General features: G+C 44.6%; 1 protein-coding gene across 1 annotated transcript in view; it reads right to left on the reverse strand.

Moving 5' to 3' along the window:
• LOC144103649 (fibronectin-like) overlaps positions 1-13,928 on the reverse strand; it is a 36,084-nt gene extending 22,156 nt beyond the window's left edge. The window contains exons 1-10 of the mRNA XM_077636312.1: positions 13,722-13,928; positions 13,560-13,620; positions 12,610-12,897; positions 11,974-12,255; positions 9,897-10,181; positions 8,707-9,006; positions 7,773-8,042; positions 6,716-7,018; positions 4,467-4,730; positions 1,749-2,033 (exon numbers count right to left, since the gene is read on the reverse strand). Coding sequence (XP_077492438.1) covers positions 1,749-2,033; positions 4,467-4,730; positions 6,716-7,018; positions 7,773-8,042; positions 8,707-9,006; positions 9,897-10,181; positions 11,974-12,255; positions 12,610-12,897; positions 13,560-13,620; positions 13,722-13,814 — 2,431 coding nt within the window. The 5' untranslated portion in view covers positions 13,815-13,928. The remainder of the gene's footprint in view (positions 1-1,748; positions 2,034-4,466; positions 4,731-6,715; positions 7,019-7,772; positions 8,043-8,706; positions 9,007-9,896; positions 10,182-11,973; positions 12,256-12,609; positions 12,898-13,559; positions 13,621-13,721) is intronic.
• Between the last annotated feature and the right edge of the window lie 3,846 nt (positions 13,929-17,774).

Raw genomic sequence — 17,774 nt, forward strand, 5'->3', positions numbered from 1 at the left:
GGTGCAGGCAGGGGCTTCTTATTTTTCATTCTTTTTAGGTTGCCCCATTTGTACACGAATGGCCATCTGGACCAGTTGGTATGGGTTTATTTGAGGATGAACCACAGTAATCAGACTGAGCAAGAACACAAAACGCACAACGCAGCACTGACCGCTTGTTCGGCGCATACACAGCGATTAAAGCTATGAGGAAGGATACCCATAGCAAGTTGGTCAGATAGCCTTCCTCACGTCTTTAATCGCGCTGTTTGTGTGCATGTGGAGCATAGTTATAGCGCTCTGTTGTCCGTCTCGTCTTTTTACGCGATGGCGTATGGAGCTTATTAAGGTGCTTTCCTGACGTTGCGTCGCTGTCACATTCAGGGATCAGGGAGGCGGCACTTTTTGGGGCCCCGAACTGTCGCATAAGTGCGGGACTGACTGCTTTCGAATCTGCGTGAGGTCTAGCACAGAAATGTTGGTCGTAGCTTGGGCCAGCCATCTGTTATGAGTCGAACCGTCAGCCAACACACGCATTGGTGTCAATGAAGAGCTCCTATGCTATCGTTTTTTTCACAAATAATCAGCAATTTCGCGTCCCCCTCTGTGGGTAATTTTTGTTCTGTCCATGTGCGCTAGTTTTTCAAGAAAGAGATGTTAGATATCAAAGCAGGATGGCTAACTATTATTGAATAGTTAACTTTAGAACTATTACTTTCACGCTTTTCTTGTACCAGTGGGTTTGAAGCCTACTGTAAGTATTATCCATATCAGTTTTAAGATTTTCGAATATGCCATTCTCGACTCCACTGCAGCAGAAGAAATTCTGGGGCTATGCGCGGGACAGGCCGAAACCGAAGACCGAAGCGCTAGCCACGCCTACGACTGTGCGTCACACAGCGATTTTTTGCGTCACGTTCTCATTTCGTTTCGAGGCGCTTTGGTGGGAGCGGCGAACGGACAGAGAGCTAGTGAGAGGTACGTCGATGTGTGATGCATGCTATGGGGCCCGCACCCTCGGTGGCACCATAGTTTTGGTTTTGTCCGTGCGGGGCCCCAATTTTTTTTTTTTGCATGGCAGCGGCGACGAGAATAGCATTTTCTAAACTCTAAAAACTTTCATGTATATTAGTTACGATGGGCTACAAACAACTCCCTAAATGCAGAGCTGCCTAACTTTAATAGTTAAAGAGTTCGCTTTTTAATAATATTTAACCAGCCTGCTAGTTAACATGACTTAGCCGAATCCTGATGCATAGCACCACTGACAAAGCTCTGCGGCAGAATGTGCTCTTGTACCTCAATATGCCCGTTTTAAAAAATTGGTAACAGTCTTATGCGAAACACTCTGTATACAGAGGGAGCTATTTCTAGCGACATTTTTCTGATCCCAAACTCATCAAATTTTTCTGTTTTGTCTTAAGCCCTTAAATACGTAAGTACTCGCTTAAGCGAGTACTTACGTCAGTTGTCTTATATTGCAGTCTCTAAGCGAAGTCATTTCCAATGAAACCTTGGTTTTTATCTCTGTGTTCAGTTAAACCGCTATTTTGTTTTGCACAACAGTAAGAATATTGTCTGCTGGATCTCCATAGCAAGGTTGACTTTGCTTCTGGTGTAGAAAAATATACCACAGTTGGTTGGGAAGAGCCGTCTGTGACATTTATGGCAAATATCGTGGGAAATTTTAGGCTTGATCGCCGTTGATAAGTTGATAAATGCTTCAGACAGCATGTGTAAGACACGCTAAGCACTGGGTAAGTACTTACCGTAATTTGTCGTTGACGCTGTGAGCGTTGCTGGGGGCCCGCATTTCTCTTCGTAGTATCCATAGTTGAAGGCGTAAACAGAAACCTTGTACTCCACACCGGGGCTTAATTGGCTGGCGTTGTATGAGAACTCCGTGGTAGTGACAGTGAAGGAAATGTTTTTGCCCTTGAAGCTCACATTGAAGCCACTGATGGGACCGTTTGCGATTTCCGGACGTCCCCACTCGATCAACATCCACTCTGTGCTGACCTGTCCAGCCTTCAGTTGCGTTGGCTTCGACGGTGCTGGGTCAAGGGAACAGATTTAAATGAACTTATTTTATTTCATTTCATCGTAGAAATAAAATGTCGGGCTAAGCCTTTAGATGCAGTGTGCAGCCCTATAAGGCTTACACGCAATTGTTCGTTTCAGTAATGCATTTCACAGATAGGTATAAATGCAACCGTTAAATACAATAACACTTAACTCCTTGTTTTTAGAACAGAGTATACAAAAGAAAATGCGCAAAAAATGAACATGGGGAACCTTGAAGCAAGAATGATTTTATGAGTGAAGAAGCTGCCACCGTCGTGTGGGAAAGCACCACTATTGTATTGGTAATCCATCACACTCTAACAAGCTGAAATTTTCTGAGTTCATAACGGGAGGAAAAAGAACAAATACCAGGCTGTTGCTCAGGGCTTGTTGGTTGGTGCTTATGGACGAAGCAGCGCGCATGAAAACTGGCGCAAATGAAGAGAAACTGCATCTGTTTTGAAGACTCCACAACGGGTATTTGTCTTTCCAATAAACGCGCTTTTGAAAGTCAGAGCAAGTGGTGTGTGCACCTCTTGTTTTGGAAGCGCTTTCATGAGCGCTGTTTTATTCACCAAAAAAGAGCAGTCGATTACTGTACAAAGCCCTTAAAGCCCTGCGCATTATATCATGTAGACATTGTATTCAGTGGCCTCTTCAAGACAGGTTGCGAGGATATGTAACAATTTCGACATCGTTGTGTACTTGTGAAATATAGGGTGTTTTTTTTCATAGGCCCACTTAAAGTCAAAACGTTTTATCCTGTGATATTTGCGGTTTCTTGAAAGAGACGAAGAAACTTGAACCCTGGTATATGAGGAATATTTGTATTTTTGTAAGAAGCAAATTTGAATGCCCGACATTGTGACAAAGCTCAACACTGTTGTATTGATTTTCGCGCATATTTTTATTTGCTGGAAAACACTGATCCCAACCAGCTAAGTTTAAAAAGAAAACTAATAACGTTTCGGCTTCCAGCACTGCGACCAATTTAAAAATAAAGAAATCCATGACGTGGCTCTTTTTTACTCCGTTTTGAAAAATCAACGCAAGCAGCGTGCCTATGTGCGGTGCAGATTAGTGTTTTTTTATGATTGGACGCTTGAGGTGTCGTTCATATGAGAAGAGACTCCAGATGAAGACGTGATGCTGCCAGTCATCTTATTCCGATGAAATTCGCCTCATAAAATTGAAATCTGATGGCCAGCACTGACCATGTTCTCTGGGAGAGCGTTTGTGCTGTCGCTTTGTATTTTCATGTCGCGAGTGTGTTGTTCGAGTCGTTTCATATAATTCTTCCTTCTTAATCTCAGCTGGTTAGTGCCCGCATTTTTCAATGTATTCTGTCCGCTAGAAGGACTTACGTCATAGTCTAGATATCGTATGTTTTTATGTAATCGTATTAACCGAATTCAACGACTTGACGTTGAACATTTTATTAGCGTATTGAAGCTGAGTATCGTGTTCCCAACATTGAGGTGGCCCCTCGAGCTTGTGCATTGAAGCGTGGTTATAAAAATCTTGTTTTTGCGTGAGTTTATTGACCCTGTTTACTCATGCATTACAATTTGTGACGCGTGAAGAAGCAGATGGTCCCGCCGCTTTTAACTGCAGTGCCTACGCTCATATGAATATTGAAGCTCGATATTCTTTGCTGACTCTCACGTCTGAGTGATCTACTGCTTTACACTACTGTTTTTAAAATGCATTATTGCATGTAGTGCTTCAGAAGGGGGCTTCTTGCTTTTTTTGGGCGTCGTGTGTTTTTTTCGAAGCGTCTTTTTCGGAAATAATCCTTTTGGGAGGTGTGTAAAGTTTCGCACTTTACAAAGAGATTTTTTTATTAACATGTGGAATTTCATTAACCTGGCATTAGTGATAAAAAATTAAGGTCGCTTCATTTTATTGCAATTTTTTTTCCCGCTTCTACAATTCGGCCTGGTGGCAATCAACTGAAAATATTCGTCGTTACAAAATACAATACAAAATAATTTTATTGGACAATTCCGCGTTATTAAAGAGTTCTCTTGCACTGCTTGCGAATTAACGGTGCGCTTTGCAGACAACTTTATATTAAACTATTATAAAGAAGTAATTACTCATTGGCATCCATCCGAGCGCAAACACACCGCTAGAAAAGAAAGTTACACAGCTTTAACAGAAACTTCGTAGTTGATGTATTTTCCCTGGTCCGTGGTTCGAACCCGACCCCAGCGCAACACCGAAGCAGTCTCTCTACCAACTGAGCTAACTAGGAAGGCTTGCATATGGTAAGGCGAGAGCGAATTGATAAACTCGAAGTGAGAAAGTGTTGGTTTAGAGGCATTCCTGTAAACATTGGGCCTTCACTGAACTCTCTTAACCCTGCTTGCTTCTGAAACTTAGATCAATTGCTGCCATTTGAAGTCACTTGGGAGACTTACCTGACACATCAGTGGTGAAGGCGATGGACCTCGCCTGACCGCAGCCAGTCTCATTCGAACAAGAAGAAACGCTGACGGTGTAGTTCTTCCAAGGATCGAGCTTAGTCAAGCTGAAGTCGGTGTCAGCAGTGAGCGAGCTTGCCTGGCCCTCAATCGAAATGTTGTAGGAATTGATAATGTATCTAGGGTCCACTGCTTTCTTCCAGGAGACAACTGCTTCGTTTTCTTTTATACCATGGACGGTGGGGTAGGGTGGAAACGGGCCTGCGCAAAAAATATTTAACGACAATTGATGCATTTGACGCCACGTGGGTTCACAGGGCATGCTACTAATGCCTATGTGAGATCTGTGTCTAAATTTAGATGTATACAAATATTTATGTATTATTACAAGAACGAAGGTGAAATTACGAATATAGACAAAAATACAGATAAACTAACAAAGACACTTTATTTTTGACGACTTCCTTCCCGTCCTCGTTATTTTGAATTAATGGTTAGTGGAGAAGGCTTAGTTACCTACTGCACTGTTGAAAGACAACCATTCCGCTATTAAGAAAAAGTAACCAGCGTCATCATATGGTAACGGCTTCTTTATTGCGCGTGTCAGGACCCTGACAGGATACAACAACTCCGTAACGCTACTTTGTATACAAAATAGATGGGGGAAGTCATACACATGCACTAGCGACCATCCCGGTCGTGAACCTATGGGCTAGGCTGACTCTTCGCAAAAGTGAAGAAAGGACTTGCTATAAATATTTATCATACGTCCCCCCGACAGGAACGTATGAAAAATCAACATGCAGGAAAAAAACAGCTTCCGAATACTGCTTGAATTGAACCGTACCCATTGCCATTTCACGTCATACTAACTTATACCGTGTACCTTGAACCCTTCCCGGGGCCAGCGCGCAGCTTGCGACTGCTCACAGGTTACCACTGCCTGTGCAAGAGTTTAATAGAACGCATTATCACAGGCATCAAAACTGCTTAGGACGCGGTTTTGGTGTCATGATGCGGTGGGGTATGTTGATGTAGCGAGTGATGAAACAACAGCTCGCACGGGCATAAGATTCTATTGCTGACTTAAAAAGACGATTATGTAACCGGAGTACTATGGCATAAGCATGGAATAATTTTCCTGTTTTTCACGGGAGCTCAGTATTTTGTTTTGTTTGTTGGCTCTTTTGTTTTCTAGATGCTTCAGCCGCTTGTATCTATCAGAAGTCCTTGAAATCAACTTTGTGATCTTTTGGCAAGATATAAGTACCTGTTGTCTCATAACGTCTCTTGTCTTGTCACAGAGTAAATGAGTGTTCTCTTAACAATATTCTAAGCTTACATGCTTTAAACTCAATGCGTTTACTGAAGAGTAAGCGAGCCGTCCACAGAGCCACGAGTGCAAGATTGGTTTAGCGTGAATTGGACATACTTTTGCTTACAGGGCAGTCCCAAAATCTGGCTCCACGAATTAATAAGCTGCCAAAAAATTGTAACCTTATTAAAAACATAAGACTAACAAGAATAAGATTTAAGTGATACGGATCTTCAAAAGTGAGTTACGAATCTCGGGGTGGGGGTGCTGTTTATCTGTGGGCGGGATCAGCCTAGCTTACAGTAGTTTGTCAGCCACTGTTCGACCTGCGTCATCTAATTGAATGAATGTGTCTATATCCCTGTCTCATAAGGCCGTTGTCCTCTGGAAACGTTAAGAGCATTCTTGCCAGTTTTCGCTGCAGTGTTCGCTGCATAGCGGAGTACCTCAAAGTATGCGATGTGAGATATGTTGCCCAACAGAACTTCGTTTTCCTTAGGTTGCAAATGAGTGTCACATCACCCACGACATCACAGTTGAAGCACAAAGGTGAGGTAGAACGCTGAATCTTGCTCAACCATACGGAGTGCAGACGAACTTGGTACTTTGGGAATACAAGAGAGGAGGCCGAAGTAGAAACAAGTGGTTCACTACCAGCAGCTGTGTGAAGCACTCGTCACTTGGGCCAGTCACTGAGGCTTGTATGCTCTGCATGCTGAAGCATGCCGGAAGCATGCCGGAAAGGAATGCTGAAGCATGCTGGAAAGGAATGTGCTTTTTTGTGCTCTGTATAAAAATCCGAAAAGATTTACCCAAAACATTTAAACCATTCTTGCGTAGATAGCAAGTCCGAAGTCACATATGCTATGCACTGTACGTGACCTGATAATTTGTGACGTAAAGTAGTGGAGCAAAGACTGTGAGTTCTTACCGTCTCCAAGGGACTCGAAACTTGCAGAGGTAGCTGGACCGAAAAGTTGTTCTTGCTCTGGTTGCTTCACGTTGTAAGCGCTGATAGCGCCATAGTAGGAAGAGAATTCTTCATCCACGTCAACTGTTGTGTTTGTCGTACTACCATCGGCGAGGATTTGCATCGTGGAGTTGGTGTCGTTATTCACGATATGAATAAGGTATCCATCGATAGGTCCATTCGCTTCATGGGGCCTTGTCCAAGTGAACGTCACATTTACAAATCCTTTGATGAAAGCACTGAAGTTCCCCACTTCAGACGGCGCTGGAAGAAATTAATATATTTGAGACTCACTCAATTTTCTCCTTGTTTTCATGTCCCACATTCTCAGAAAAATATTTAGTAAAATTAGAAAATTGTAAGACACTGTTGTAAAGAGATTGCAGCTAATGTTTCATTATTCTGATATGTAGCAAAATCTTTCTTTCACAGTGTTTCCCGCGATCGCATCGAACAGTTAAGACAGCCATAGAAAATCAATGGGGTACACTTTTGACAACAGCAAAAACGCGGATTGAAAAAAAAAAAGCGATACTGCCGTCAGGTGATGGGCGTCCATATTGATTGTTATATAGTGAAATTTTACATTATATGAAAAAATGCGCTTATAAACGGTTTCCCGCTCAAAAATTCTGTCGTCCATAATTGTTGGGTATGATACAGTTTTAGAGCTGGAGGGTTCTTTTTCGCTAAGGCATGTTTACTTTCGCTGTACATCTTCTATTCCTTGGCAACTATCTGAATACAATAGAGTAAAACTAAATTTAAATCCGGCTTTTGGAGGCAGTGCATATGAACATTTTATAGTGCAGTAACCTTGTGTTAATACGCAGGCTGCTGCCTCATTAAACTTCTGCTAACTTCACAGCGTGCAATTCGCAAGTGCATATTGCTAGGTGGAGTTTCTGAAGACAAACAAGTTGAGAATCCTCATATTTGGTCATATGGGGATAAAGAAATGCGAAGGGCACGTAACAGTTCTGAAAAAGTGCCTGAAACTCTCAAAGAAGGAACCTACCGGCAACGTCCGTGTAGTCCTCGAGCACTTTCTTGACGCCACAGTAATCTGCGCAGTTTTGCAGAGTCACCTCGTAATGTTCGCCCGGTGTCAGACCAGTTACATTATAGTGCAATAGGTCGTTGTCGCCCGCGCAGTCGGTTTCATGCGCTTCGCTTTGATTGGTTGTCCGTACTTGCACTCGGCATTTAGGAGCCTCTGGATTTCTCGACCAAGAGTACGCCAAGCTTCTTGCCGTCCTCTCGACAAGTGTGACATTATCTGGAGGGGCTTTATAGGCAGGAAAGAAGAGCGAGTAGAAAGCAGGTGTCAATGATTCCGCAAATAGCATGAAGAAAGGCGGGCGTGTTACAATAGGTAGATCCAAATACGCCAATAATTATTTTGTGGTTCGGGCTCTTTCATTCTGCGTGAGATGAAGTTGACGAAAAGACTTTTGTACCACATTGGAATTCAGACACTTCGTTATGCGACCCCCACCCTCTCTATTCTTGTGATAGAAAAAAACAACAACATGAGGTCAATATAGAACCGTGTTCGGTACTGTGACGTTTTCATTGCACAAAAGTTAAAGTTGTCAGATGCAGATGATAAGATGGCGTTACGAATCAAAAGAAGACATGAACTTTAAGAGGACATTTTCAGTCAGGCGTAATTATTTTCGAGGCAGGAGTATTTTTAAGTTGCTCAAAATAGAACGAACTGGCTACTTTCAGAGAAATGTCAAAAGCTCAAGCATTTATTCTTTGCCCATCTATGCGCTGCCTTCAAGTGATGAGCCCTCTTTGCAGTCTACATATGCGTGACATCGCTTTCAATGCCGTAACACTCGAAACTGATGAAGTGAACGCTAGGCGCTCAACATTTAGACAAATATTGCTATAAATACCCGGAGAAGCACATAGACTTAATGTCGGGATTCCTTCTTAGTTACCTATTCCGTTTGTTCTTTCCGCGAAAGATGTGGCTGAACCGTTGTTGCGTTCGCTTCCGTTCTTGGCATACGCCCACACCTCACAATAGAACGTCGCCAGTTGTTTCTTGAGATCCAGCGTGACTTTAACGTGCTGTATTGGGTGGGAAACTTCGGTGCTGCTTACGTCATGGGACTGATTTTCTCTGCAAAGCAAAACGTAACCGTCAAAATTTACGGTTTCGGTCGGTGCGTCCCAACTTGTGGCGAGATGTGTCACATTCTCAACGGTGTGCCTCAAGTTGCGAATTGGCGCAGGGTCTGTGCACAATGAAAGAAAACAAAATGGAATGACAGTCAGAACGGGCCCCTTTTTGCACACTTTGAGGCTATAATAGCGGCTACTGTAAAGTAATGTATTCTTATTCCTATTTGTTGTTGGACATGACAAGAACTGATAAGGTATTTGGTGAGCTAGTACATTAGCCACAAAGAAAAAGGCATAACGAAAGAGCTGATTATCTCCCGGCACTTGGAAATTATTATGGTGTTATGAAAACACAGAACGAATAGACTCAACAGACTGCTTTTTTAAGTGTTCATCGAAAAGCTCCGGTAAAAATCCGGTCTTCAAGAAGGTTTTCAAGAAGAGGGAGCAGTACATACTATTGCGGCAGCTAGTGTCGAAACATGTGAAGCATGACATTAGTCGAACATCAGTAAAAGGGTGAAAAGGGGTGTCCACATGGCTCCTGTTTATAGCTTAATGACACCGCTCTGAACCTCGATAGCAGCTGACCTAAAACAATTACTGATTTGAACCCCGAACCAAGAACAATGGGTATTTTATCGGTATTGTCTTAAAGAGCAATGAAGATCAGCTTAATATGAGTCACACGACGAGCAATGGAGCCCTGCAGCCTTCAGGTTATAGCTAGAGGATTGCAGACAAAGCACGAAGAAATTGAAGGCCCTGTAGGTTTAATTTTGACTACTTTAACAAAAAATACATAAACAGTTCGGTGAAGTTTAAAAATATTATTAGTACTGTGCCTGAGGAAGCAAAACAAGTTTCATACTGACATTTTTGTAAGTAAATCATGATAACAATACACGATATGCAGTAAAGAAACGGTGCACCTCGCGAATCGGCCAAGAGGATAGTGCAAGCATCTGAATCAAGGCATATTAAAAAAGATTTTCAAACTTACGAAGTGAATAAGTGGAGACGTCTTGGTCAAGTTCTGGACCAACGCAGGTTGTGTTACCGTAGGTGACCTGCCCACTAATTGTTATGTGATAAACGGTTGCAGGAAGGAGGTCTGTAAAGTTTGCTTCGTGAGCAACACCGGCCACGTAATGATCTTGACATTCTGGCTTTGAACTGTTTGAATGGCAGATGACGAAGTGAATCTCATGAGTCCAGTTTCTCTTCCATGTAGCATGCAGTTCTTCAGGGCTGACACCCTTAACTGTTACATCTGTCAGCAAAGGAACTGAAAAAAAAAGAGGTGGAATAGTATTACTTGTTTGCTGAGCAACAGATAGTTCATATAATAAACACAGAAATTCGGCACTTTCGAAGTATTTTTTCTTCAAAATTTGGCCGCAGTCGTAATGACAGAGTTCCTTTGCCTGCGCATGCACATCAATAGCAACTGTGAAAAGTGATATAGCCAGGCATGTTATTGAAGAAAACTCAGCATTTAAACAGCACGCACATTCTTTGTCAAAAGTATACAGCCCAAGGCGTTTGCTTCCAACTCATGTAGCAGGGATCTTAAGCTCATTTGACAGTCCTAAGCTTGGGATGGTTCAGGCTTTATGCTGCAGGACTCAGAAGCAGACCCCTTGGAATGTACAGTTACCAAAGACTGTACGTGTTTCATACATTGGACTGTACTATTCCCGCATTATGTCCCCATTGTTCTTTTGCTTAAACACCAAGCCATTACTGTGATCGAGCAATATTTCTAGCCTTCAGTATTTTTCTCGCATCTTTACCACGTCAACTGCAAAACTAGTGACCAGAAGCTTGCAGATTCTTCTCCAGTTTTTGGGCCAGGCAGTGATAGCAGTGGAGTTAGCTACCAAGCCTCCACGGTGGCATAATTTCGCGATGGTTCACAACTTCCGGATGAAGCTGTTAAATCTTTGCTTATAGCTTTCGACGTTGCGCAGTCTTTTCGTGGCTTAAATCCTGTTCATACAACTCGAATTTCTCACACACATATTTGAAACGCCCTCTTTACAACAGCATTGTTCTGCGAATAGGTCTGATATTATGGTCAAACCGTGGAGCAGCACAAGAACAAAAGAGTTGACGAAGGGTCGCAACACGTACTGTGTGGCTCTGTGCCGGGTTCTTTTTATTTATTAGTTTGTCTGTGCGCTGCTCCTCTTTTTCATTATCAGTACATTGATCTACTCACACTCTATTCTGAGGTTCGAAATAAAAATGTCGTAATTGAGCTCTCGTGCGCCTGATGTCCACTTGTGTCATCGCCCTATGGAGTGCTGTAGGCTTGTGTCTGCGTGCTGATTCGGAAAAGCGATACCAGACATTGCCTAAAGTTTAGCTTGCTACAACGCTATGACATCATCACTAGCTTTAAAAGCTTGACAGAGTGAGTTGACAGCTGCATTTTTTTGCCTTCACTGTTTGCCGAATTTCAACGGCTTTCAAATTAAAAGTACGTTAGAAAGCAGTAATAAGTCGTTGCGAGCAATAAGACTTGCAGGAGGATGCACACACTACGTAAAGCAATCAGAAAACAAAGCCTCAGTCATGGAATGATCATTTATTCACAGCGTGCCATGTCCAGAACAGCCTTTCAGTGAGAGTTGGGTTGTGTAGGGTTTACTGCCGCATGGGCATCTAAGGAAATCACACGCCAAGCTCAGGGTATAAAAAAATTGCTCCCTCCAGAATGTTATAAAATGTGAAAAACGACGATGGTGTAAACTGCCTAAAAAGTTAGCTGTACTGCCTGCTGATGAAAAAGAAAAGAAATTTTGGAAACAGCTAATAGTGTATACTGAGGGGCCAGTTGGTCAGACATATTATAAACGAAAACGTAGCATATGGACGGGACGTAGAAGGGTGAAGACAGGACGATTGCTACACTTACAACTGAAATTGTAAGTGTAGCAATCGTCCTGTCTTCACCCTTCTACGTCCCGTCCATATGCTACGTTTTCGTCTATAACAGCTAATAGTACAAGCTTTAAATTATTTCGGGTAAAAAATTTGGCTAGGAGCCGCTCTCGGAGACAACGGCAGCTTACCTGGTGGGAAAGCAGTGGCATCGGCGGTTGCCGCTTTGCTCTCGACATATATGTCAGAAATCTTCCCGGTCGCGCTGATGTTTAGCAGGTATTGCACGTCAAGGAGGTCCACGACGAACGCGTGCTGTCGCATCTTCTTGCTTAAAAGCGTTATACTGCACTCTTCGGTGCCTGTCCTGCACAACGTGAGATTGAATCCCGCATGGTTTTTGTACGGGTACGACCAAAGTGCGACTAGTTTGCCGTCGCAGGTTGCGTTGAGGATCACGTTTTCTGGAGGGTCTGAGAGAAATGAAACAAGCGCAGCAAGTTAGCCGGCGGCTGGAGATCATACATGTGGAGATGAAAAAACTACCTTTTCAGTTTCACCTCCACAAATGTGGTCTGTAGCCTCCGGATAATAACAGTGCTATCGGATTTGTTTGAGGAACACGCGGTCCACATACTCTTGCCCCCGACAGTACATTTTACACGTCATTCCGTTCTGACAACGCTTATGAAACATTTTGAAGGCTTTCTGAAAGTTTCAGTCATATAATCTGCAACGCATGCAATTTGAGAAACTTATTTATACACAGAAAACGGTTTGTGAATTGGGAAAACAAAATCTAAATTGTTATTCTGAAGAATACTCACGTAGGCCAGATGTCGTAACGTTAAAACGAATTGGAGTTCCGTTCACAGCTGCAGAAAAAGCCCACACTTGGCACTCAAAGAATACCAGCTGATCTTGCAGCTCCAAGCTTGCTTGCACTGATTCTTTCACTGTACGAATCTCTTCTGTCCGCGAATCGCCCTTCTTCGGATCAGTGCATCGTAAGGTGTATCCTTTTATGTCCTCCGTTGTAAGAGGCCGCTTCCAAGAAGCCCTTAGAGTAATGAGATTGACTATTTTGAAGGTCAGATTCTGGACAGGACCAATTTCTGCAAAAAAAGAAAGAACAAGCATCAAAGAAGTAAATTAAGAAAAGTATTTGCATATTGTCATTGTATTATTCATGGAGCTTCTCTGTGGGAGGAAGCGTTGGGGGGGGGGGAGGGTTTTGGCAGCAATTTCTTTTGCGGTCCTGTTCTAATTTTTCGGTCACTTTGCATGCTGTATTCATACATTCGGGCAACACAGCAGTGTTTCGGTGCTTTCTATGGAGATGCTGGTCAAGCATGCCCATTCAGAAGCCCACCAGGAATAGTTTAGAGAAAATTTAATATCCACATGGTTAAAAAATATATTGTATTTGCGGACACCAGTATTTCTAGGCTTGAGCGTAAGTGGCCACTTACGCGGCACTGTTGAGCTATTCTTTTTCCTGCGCTATCTCATGCCAGATTGTAGCACTCGAAGACTTATTTGGCTCAGTATTCCCATGTATAAAGCATGAATGTATGTGTAGACCTCCATAGAAGAAAAGCGAAGCAAGCAATGTATTGTTTTACATTTCGTCCTTCTTTACCGGGCCAAGCGATCCATGTTTCACTGTTGCAAAAGCATCATTGCAGTTTTAGAATAAAACTTATAGTGTTATTTTGACTCAGATAAAAACACAAAAAATCCATTTTAAACACTAAAATTAGAGAAAAGTACTCACTGCTGGAAATGGCGATCCCTGTGGTTGTACGGGTGCCATCCACTTCATCGTTGGCATGAACCTAACAGAAAATACGGGTATCAAACGGGCAAGGTGAAGGTGGACATTCATAAACCGAAGTCACATACGTAGTTGCTTAACCTAGTACTCTTCTTCGCTCACCAATGCAGTGCAGCTGCCGAGATATATACAAGTTGCAACAAACCACACGCTCATGCTCAACCTGAGAGCCATGGGCACAACATTTTTTTCCATGTCAAGGCGTCTACCCAACTGGCTGCCGGAAGCTCAGGTCGCCCTATCAACGGCAGAGCCTCGCATCGGCGCAACAACAGCGATAAGTCCCATTGTTGTGAAGGGACGCTGAGAAGATACGAGCTGACAAGAGCCCTAGGGGCCCAGGTCGGCACTGATCACAGAGGGCCGAAGAGGGGACGAATGCTTCCGCGCTCTCCAGAATTGAAATGAACACAGCAGTGACGCCTCCTAGGTGCAAGGTGGTTATTACACGCAGTTTATGCAACCTCTAGTCAGCCAAGATCGTAACAAGTTTAACCAAAGAAAGTAGGGCTTCATGTGCTTAAAGACAGTGGGAATTTCATGCTATTGCAATATTAAGCGATATTAAGCTATATTAACCGGTTAAGTGATGCGTCAATGCCATGGCAGGTTTCAAACACAGCCACCTGTTGGGCTTGCGAGACACAATTTGCACTTTCCGAGCTGCAGCAAGTTCTGCGAGAGACTATGTCTCGACCAATGAATTTATGCACAGCGCCATGGTATGTAGGGGTCCGTTGTATTGAATTTGTTTGAATTATTTTCATTGCCACCTGCCATTTTAGGCAGGTTATCCACAACCCAGTGGGCAGGTTGCCACCTGTCCAGTCTGGTACTCGGGCCACCAGCATTTTCGTGACACGGACGTGCACACGCCGGCTTTTCTCATGAATGGGACACCTAAAGTAGTCGCATTAAACCATCAATGAGGCGCATAGTGCCGCGGATGACCACTGTTTTCCTTTTTCGCGTCTGCAGCCCAAGCGCCCAAGAGTTGAGCATTAAACAACATTATATGGCTTTGAAACAAGAAAAGTAAATTAGAGCATTTCAAGCAAGCGGGAAAGACTGAAAAACAAATGTTGTGCAATTCACGATTCCTACGACATACCAAACAATTCTGGACAAAAGCATTTTTGAATGGGAAAGAGTTTGTGATCAATTTTTTCATATATTGTGAGATTTCACTATAACAATAAATATATTGTAATGGGACCGACCGGCAGGAGTTCATTCAAGCAGCGCAGCGACGAAGTAGACGAAGCGCAGCTATCAACGACGTTTCTATCGTGCATATACGTCGTGTGCATATACAGCTGCGGTGAGGTTCCGCAGCTACACAATATTTCAGGAATTTGCTGCCTCGGCTCTTACATCATCTCCCGAATATCAGCATCTTCTGCATCCTTGGAGTAGGAAAGACTGGCGCTCACGCAGGCTAGAGGTCTCTTTCACGCGCTTTCGTTGCCGGGTTCCCCTTCTAAATTTCTACCTTCACAGATCTGGCCTGGCAGCTTCCCCACGGTGCCCTTTTTGTGCCGAATCTGAGACAATAGATCACTTCCTGCTGTTCTGCCGCCGCTTTTCTCATTTGAGGAAGCGTCTTTTGCAAATTCCATTTCATCAACTGGGCTTGCCTGTGTCTTCCGTGGTTGTTCTTTCCATTGGCGCTTCTTTGCTTGGACGAAGCGACAGGAGTGTGCGCTCTGCTGTGCAAAATTTTCTTCAAGAAACGCAGCGACTCCCATTCTAATTTCTTTTTCCCGCCCTCAGTCAGTACGACATTGCAACATTACAGGCATTATGTACTATTATGCACATTAAGCAATTGTCCCGTCTTTGATCTCCAAGTTAACTGGACCTCTTTCCTTCCCTCTTCCAATCTATCAGACTACACACTATTATCACTCCTTTTCCCGTCAAAACTTTCCTGTATCCAGTAAGTAACCGCCTGTGTCTTGGCCACTCCCCCGTAGTGGGTATGTGCCAGCAACGTCTGAGGCCTTCCTTCCTTCCTATCAACGACGTCGCCTATACCATCAAGTTTGTTGTGCTGAGCGCCTGCTCTCACGATGTCATCCTCGGCTGTGACTTCCTCTCGGCCCACCGCGCAGTGATTGATAGTGCCCCTGCTGAACTTGAGCTTTTTCCCGCGTGTAATGTTTCAGTGTGTGACCTGCCCGTGCGCTCCGCTAAGCACTTGTGGCTGCCGACACCGACATATCTCCCTTCTCTTCTGCCCTCGTTCCGCTCCGACCTGACACTTCCCTCAACAGCCCTGTTCTTTTAACACCCACCGCAGCCGCCACCCGCCATCAGCGGCTTCTGCTCTCTTTCACTGTTCTTACGATTTCCGACGGCCACTGCGCCATGTATGTCACCAACCCATTTTCTTGCCCGTCGCCTCTTCTTCGCGGCGGATGCCTGGGCTCTATTGATGAACTGAACCTTGCTCTTGCGTCCGAGTTCTCCGATACCCGTGCCTGTCTCCCAGTTACTGCTTTAGCCTGTTGTGCGCCTGCGTCCGATCCGCTTCCCTCCGACGTCTTTCATCGTGCCATCACTCCCGACCTTCTGTCCGCTTACCGTGACCAGATCTTGGAACTTCTCTACCGCTTTTGCAACTCTTTCGACCTTTCCCAGCCCTCCTTGGGGCGCGCGTTGGCCGTCTCTCACGCAGTTGACAGTGGTACGCACGCCCCCTTGCGCCAGCGACCGTACCGCGTCTCGCCGAGTGAGCGCCGCGTCATCCGTGACAATGTTTACGACATGCTTCAGCGCGGCATTATAGAGCCCTCTCACAGCCCTTGGGCTTCTCCTGTTGTCTTAGTGACGAAAAAAGATGACTCAATCAGGTTCTGTGTGGACTACCGCCGTCTCAACAAGATTACTCGCAAGGATGTTTATCCTCTACCACGAATCGATTGCTTTCAGGGAGCGGAGTATTTTTATCTCTCTACTTACGCTCCGGCTACTGACAGGTACCGATGGCTGCGGCTGACCGGCCGAAAACCACTTTCGTCACTCCAAACGACTTGTATGAATTCAATGTGAAGCCATTCGGCCTCTGGCATGCTCCAGCGACATTCGATAAAATGATGAATATTATTCTCAGCGGCCTCAAATGGGAAACTTTTGTTTATGTTACCTGGATGACATTGCCGTTTTTCCAAAGATTTTCCTCCCCATCTTCAGAGCGTACTCACGTGCCTTACTGACGCCGGGCTACAGGTCAACTTGAAAAAATGCTACTTCGGTGCTGCGCAGCAGACAATATTAGGCCATGTCATCTCCGAGGACGGCGTTATTTCTGACCCTGCCAAACGTCGCGCCGTCGCTTACTTTACTAAAAAGACCACCTTAAAAAGACCCAGAAAGAGTGTCCCAATAAAGGTGCATTATGCGCGGGATGGTAAAAGACGACGGTTCATAATTATCCCCTAGCAAGAATTATTTTAATGTGTTTTGTGGAAGCTGAGTTATATGCAGACAAAATTTGAACTTCCGCGTCTTCGCGCCTTTCCCTCTCTCTCATACCCCAAAAGGGCGGCGCTCCTCCGCCGGCCCCGCTCACTAGGCCCCTCCCCTACCTCCGCCGTTTGCGGAGCGCGCGGAGTGGCCGCGCCCGTGGTAGCGTGTGACGTCTGCAAGAATTTGGCGCTGTGAACCAATGATAACCCCGGCTTCTGACGTCATTAGCAAGATGTGACGTCGTCTGCCAGGTTTTCGTGCGAAAGCCCGGTACCACGCGTCGCCGCGAGGTGCGAAACCGGGTATTTTTGAAAATGGATTGTAAATTTCCCGCTCGCTTTTGAGGTCACGTACGCGCCATGGACGCTCGGTGGCCTGTACTCTACATAGTGCAAGCATTTTAAAGCCGAGCTCAAACACCCCTTTCTGTGGCCCTTTAATAGAACTTAGCAGTTTTATATCCTTATGCTCATCTTCGCCGCTTCATCCGAAATTTCGCCTGTATCATCGCCAGTATAACGCAGTTTCTTGCTGGCAGCCCGGACCTCTCGTCTTGGTCACCGGCCTGCGATACCGCGTTCAGCACTTTACGTCGCCCGCTGGTCTCTCCCCCAATCTTTCGCCATTTTGATCCCGCCTGTCCGACAGAAATTCACACTGACGCGAACGGTGTGGGCTTGGGCG

The sequence above is a fragment of the Amblyomma americanum genome, chromosome 9 (genome assembly GCF_052857255.1).
Source record: "Amblyomma americanum isolate KBUSLIRL-KWMA chromosome 9, ASM5285725v1, whole genome shotgun sequence".
NCBI classification, from domain to species: domain Eukaryota; kingdom Metazoa; phylum Arthropoda; class Arachnida; order Ixodida; family Ixodidae; genus Amblyomma; species Amblyomma americanum.